Below are 2645 nucleotides of genomic sequence, written 5' to 3' on the forward strand. Positions count from 1 at the left end.
TTTTAAGGGTGAAAACAACTAATATTATGAGTGTAACTTTGAAAAGTAATGTCAAAATTATTTCAATTTTTAAAAACGTATATCTTTCTCATTATATATATATTTTCATAGTTGATGTCAAGTCTACTTTGAAAAACTCATTATTTCCTTACGCAGTCTGTGTACTCTTATTTCGTAGTATCGATCGCAGAACTTTTATATGAAGAAAATGTTGTTACAATTTAACAGCTCTAGACGTTATAATTATTGGATTAAAAGAAAAGTAGAGAAAAAAAATATGAAATAAAAACATTTCTTGATATAAACTACTCGAACGTATAAGAATATTAATACTCTTTTTAACTGTGGAAAAAACTTCTAAATCTGACCAAGATGATAATAGAAAAGGAAATACAAAAAACATTCAGTTGATAAAATAGACGACTTTAAAATCCCCTTAATAAGTTTTTTAAAAAATTTGACATTTTTCTATGTTTTTTTAAGATAATTTAAATAGGCATTTTAAATATTGGATACACCCTTAAACTTTGACAGCTTTTAAATGAAAAAGTTTTCCCTCAAATGGAATTTAAAAGTAACATTTTGAAAATATCTTGAAGTTAGAAATATGCGATAAAAATGATAGTTTTCTTAAAAATTTCAAAATAACATAATCGTATCAACATCCAAGAATAAATAGATGGTACTTTTTTATCCTTCAAACAGCTTTTGTTTGAAATACATTTTTTAATATCTTTCTTTCCAGATATTTGAAGTAGACATTTGGAATAAATCATCATGTATAACATGATATTTTGATGAATGATCTAATGGAACCAAGCGCTTTTTATTTCAGGACGGGCGTAAATTAGGCTTCGGCGGCATGCATGGCATACCCATGGTTGCCAGCAGCCCCGTGAGACACGAGAGTCCTATTGGCATGACGCCTCTGGAAGTTCAAGCTTATCAACCACCATGGAAAGCGCTTTCGGAGTTTGCGCTTCATACAGACTTGGAACGACTGGATCCTAATGCACCATCGTTCCATCATTTGGTGTCTCAGGTAACCATATTCAAAACATTTAATTTCTTGTTTCTGCAAAATATCATCGAAAGTGACTTTCGCCTCGAACAGTAACTTTTGCCCTGGCGAAAATAAAAATCGAGCGAATAAATCGAATATAAGAGGAGAATGACAGAAGAGTAAACGAATCATCTAGGACGCAAATGAAAAATGAGACAACGAAAGAGACGTTTATTCTTCTTTTACGTTTCATTGTCTCAATTTTCGTTTTCTAGTTGTTCTTCGTTTATGTTTCCTTTCATTTTATATTCGATTTTCACTTCAATCTTTATTCGCCAGAAGCAAAATTTTTTGAAAAAAATATCTTCCTACAAATATAACTAGACACGAATGAAAGAGAATGAATTTACAATGGCTACCAAAAGATAAGTTCTGGCTTAGATAATTTTACGACATATTTTTTTTTTATTAATGGTTTTCAGTTTATATATTATAAATTAATATAAAATTTTTATTTTAAGATCATGATAATTTAAATAAAACTAAAACATATTCCAGTATTTACATATTAGATTATTTTATTTGTAAAGATTTTTTATCTATAAACAATACAATAAAATTATTTAGTTGGCTGGAAACTTTTGGCAGCCACAGTATACTCATACCAAGAGTTGTGTTTACTCAGAAAGTCGAGTGTTGTTATTGCAATAATTGCAGATGCACGGCTATGACTTGCATGGGGGACCACCGCCGCAATTGGCACCCCCGCCAGGAATGCTTGGCGGACCGATGAGCGACGGTGGAGGCGGACCGTTACCGCCTCCGGGGCCTCATCATCCAGGTGGTGGCGGGCCGGACATGGGCCAGCATCCCGACAGTACCGACAGCTACGTGACCTATGTCGAGAGTGACAGTGACTCGTTTCACCACGATACGGGAAGTCCATAGTGTCGTGCAAGGCATGAACGTAAAATTACTACGCCCCCGTTGTCCTTCGCTTTCGTAACGACTCTCGTCATGGTGCTCATCATAATGGTGAGATGCCTGCAACGGCGAATATGGAGCGGTTACGGAACTAGGGAACATCGTGATACATATGGATATAGGAGAAACAACTCAGATACCAAAGGATGCATCGATCTTTCGACGATAATTAAATAGACTCGTACCGCACTATTACCAAAAGTGGCTCGAAAACGACAAGTGATGAATATACTGAAAATGAACGGCGAAGGAAAGGAGGGGCAATGTCGCTGTCTTGGACGTACATGAATAATGTATTTTCATTTTAGTTATAAAATAATTTCTTTGAAATGACACAAAAGAAGTTTGCAAAAATAACCGTCTAATCATTGAGCGTACAAAAGTTTCAAAAACCTTGAACATCCTGTATATTATCAGCTTATTGATATAAAATCGAATTCTGGCCAGACCGAGCATTATATTATTTTGATTCCCGCCATTTTGACTTTTAATAAACGTGGCGTTTCCGTGTGTCTCTATCGTTTTGCATTACATTACATTATTAACGTAACAATGAAAATTCGCTACCTGTGTAAAATTATAATATCAATTTCGCTGAAGATTTGTAAACGGCTTGTACGCGTGTGTCGTTAACTGCCTGTATATACCAGAAGATGCG

The 2645-nt window shown here is 34.4% G+C and overlaps 1 protein-coding gene across 2 annotated transcripts in view; it reads left to right on the forward strand.

The window, feature by feature from the left end:
- LOC108695104 (insulin gene enhancer protein ISL-1) overlaps window positions 1–2429 on the forward strand; it is a 37491-nt gene extending 35062 nt beyond the window's left edge. The window contains exons 5-6 of one of the 2 annotated variants that reach the window (XM_018204862.1): window positions 821–1042; window positions 1721–2429. In XM_018204862.1, the coding sequence (XP_018060351.1) occupies window positions 821–1042; window positions 1721–1951 (453 nt within the window). In that variant the 3' untranslated portion in view covers window positions 1952–2429. The remainder of the gene's footprint in view (window positions 1–820; window positions 1043–1720) is intronic. The other variant, XM_018204863.1, reaches the window with a different exon arrangement.
- Window positions 2430–2645: the final 216 nt, after the last annotated feature.

The sequence above is a fragment of the Atta colombica genome, unplaced genomic scaffold, assembly GCF_001594045.1.
Source record: "Atta colombica isolate Treedump-2 unplaced genomic scaffold, Acol1.0 scaffold126, whole genome shotgun sequence".
NCBI classification, from domain to species: Eukaryota; Metazoa; Arthropoda; class Insecta; order Hymenoptera; family Formicidae; genus Atta; species Atta colombica.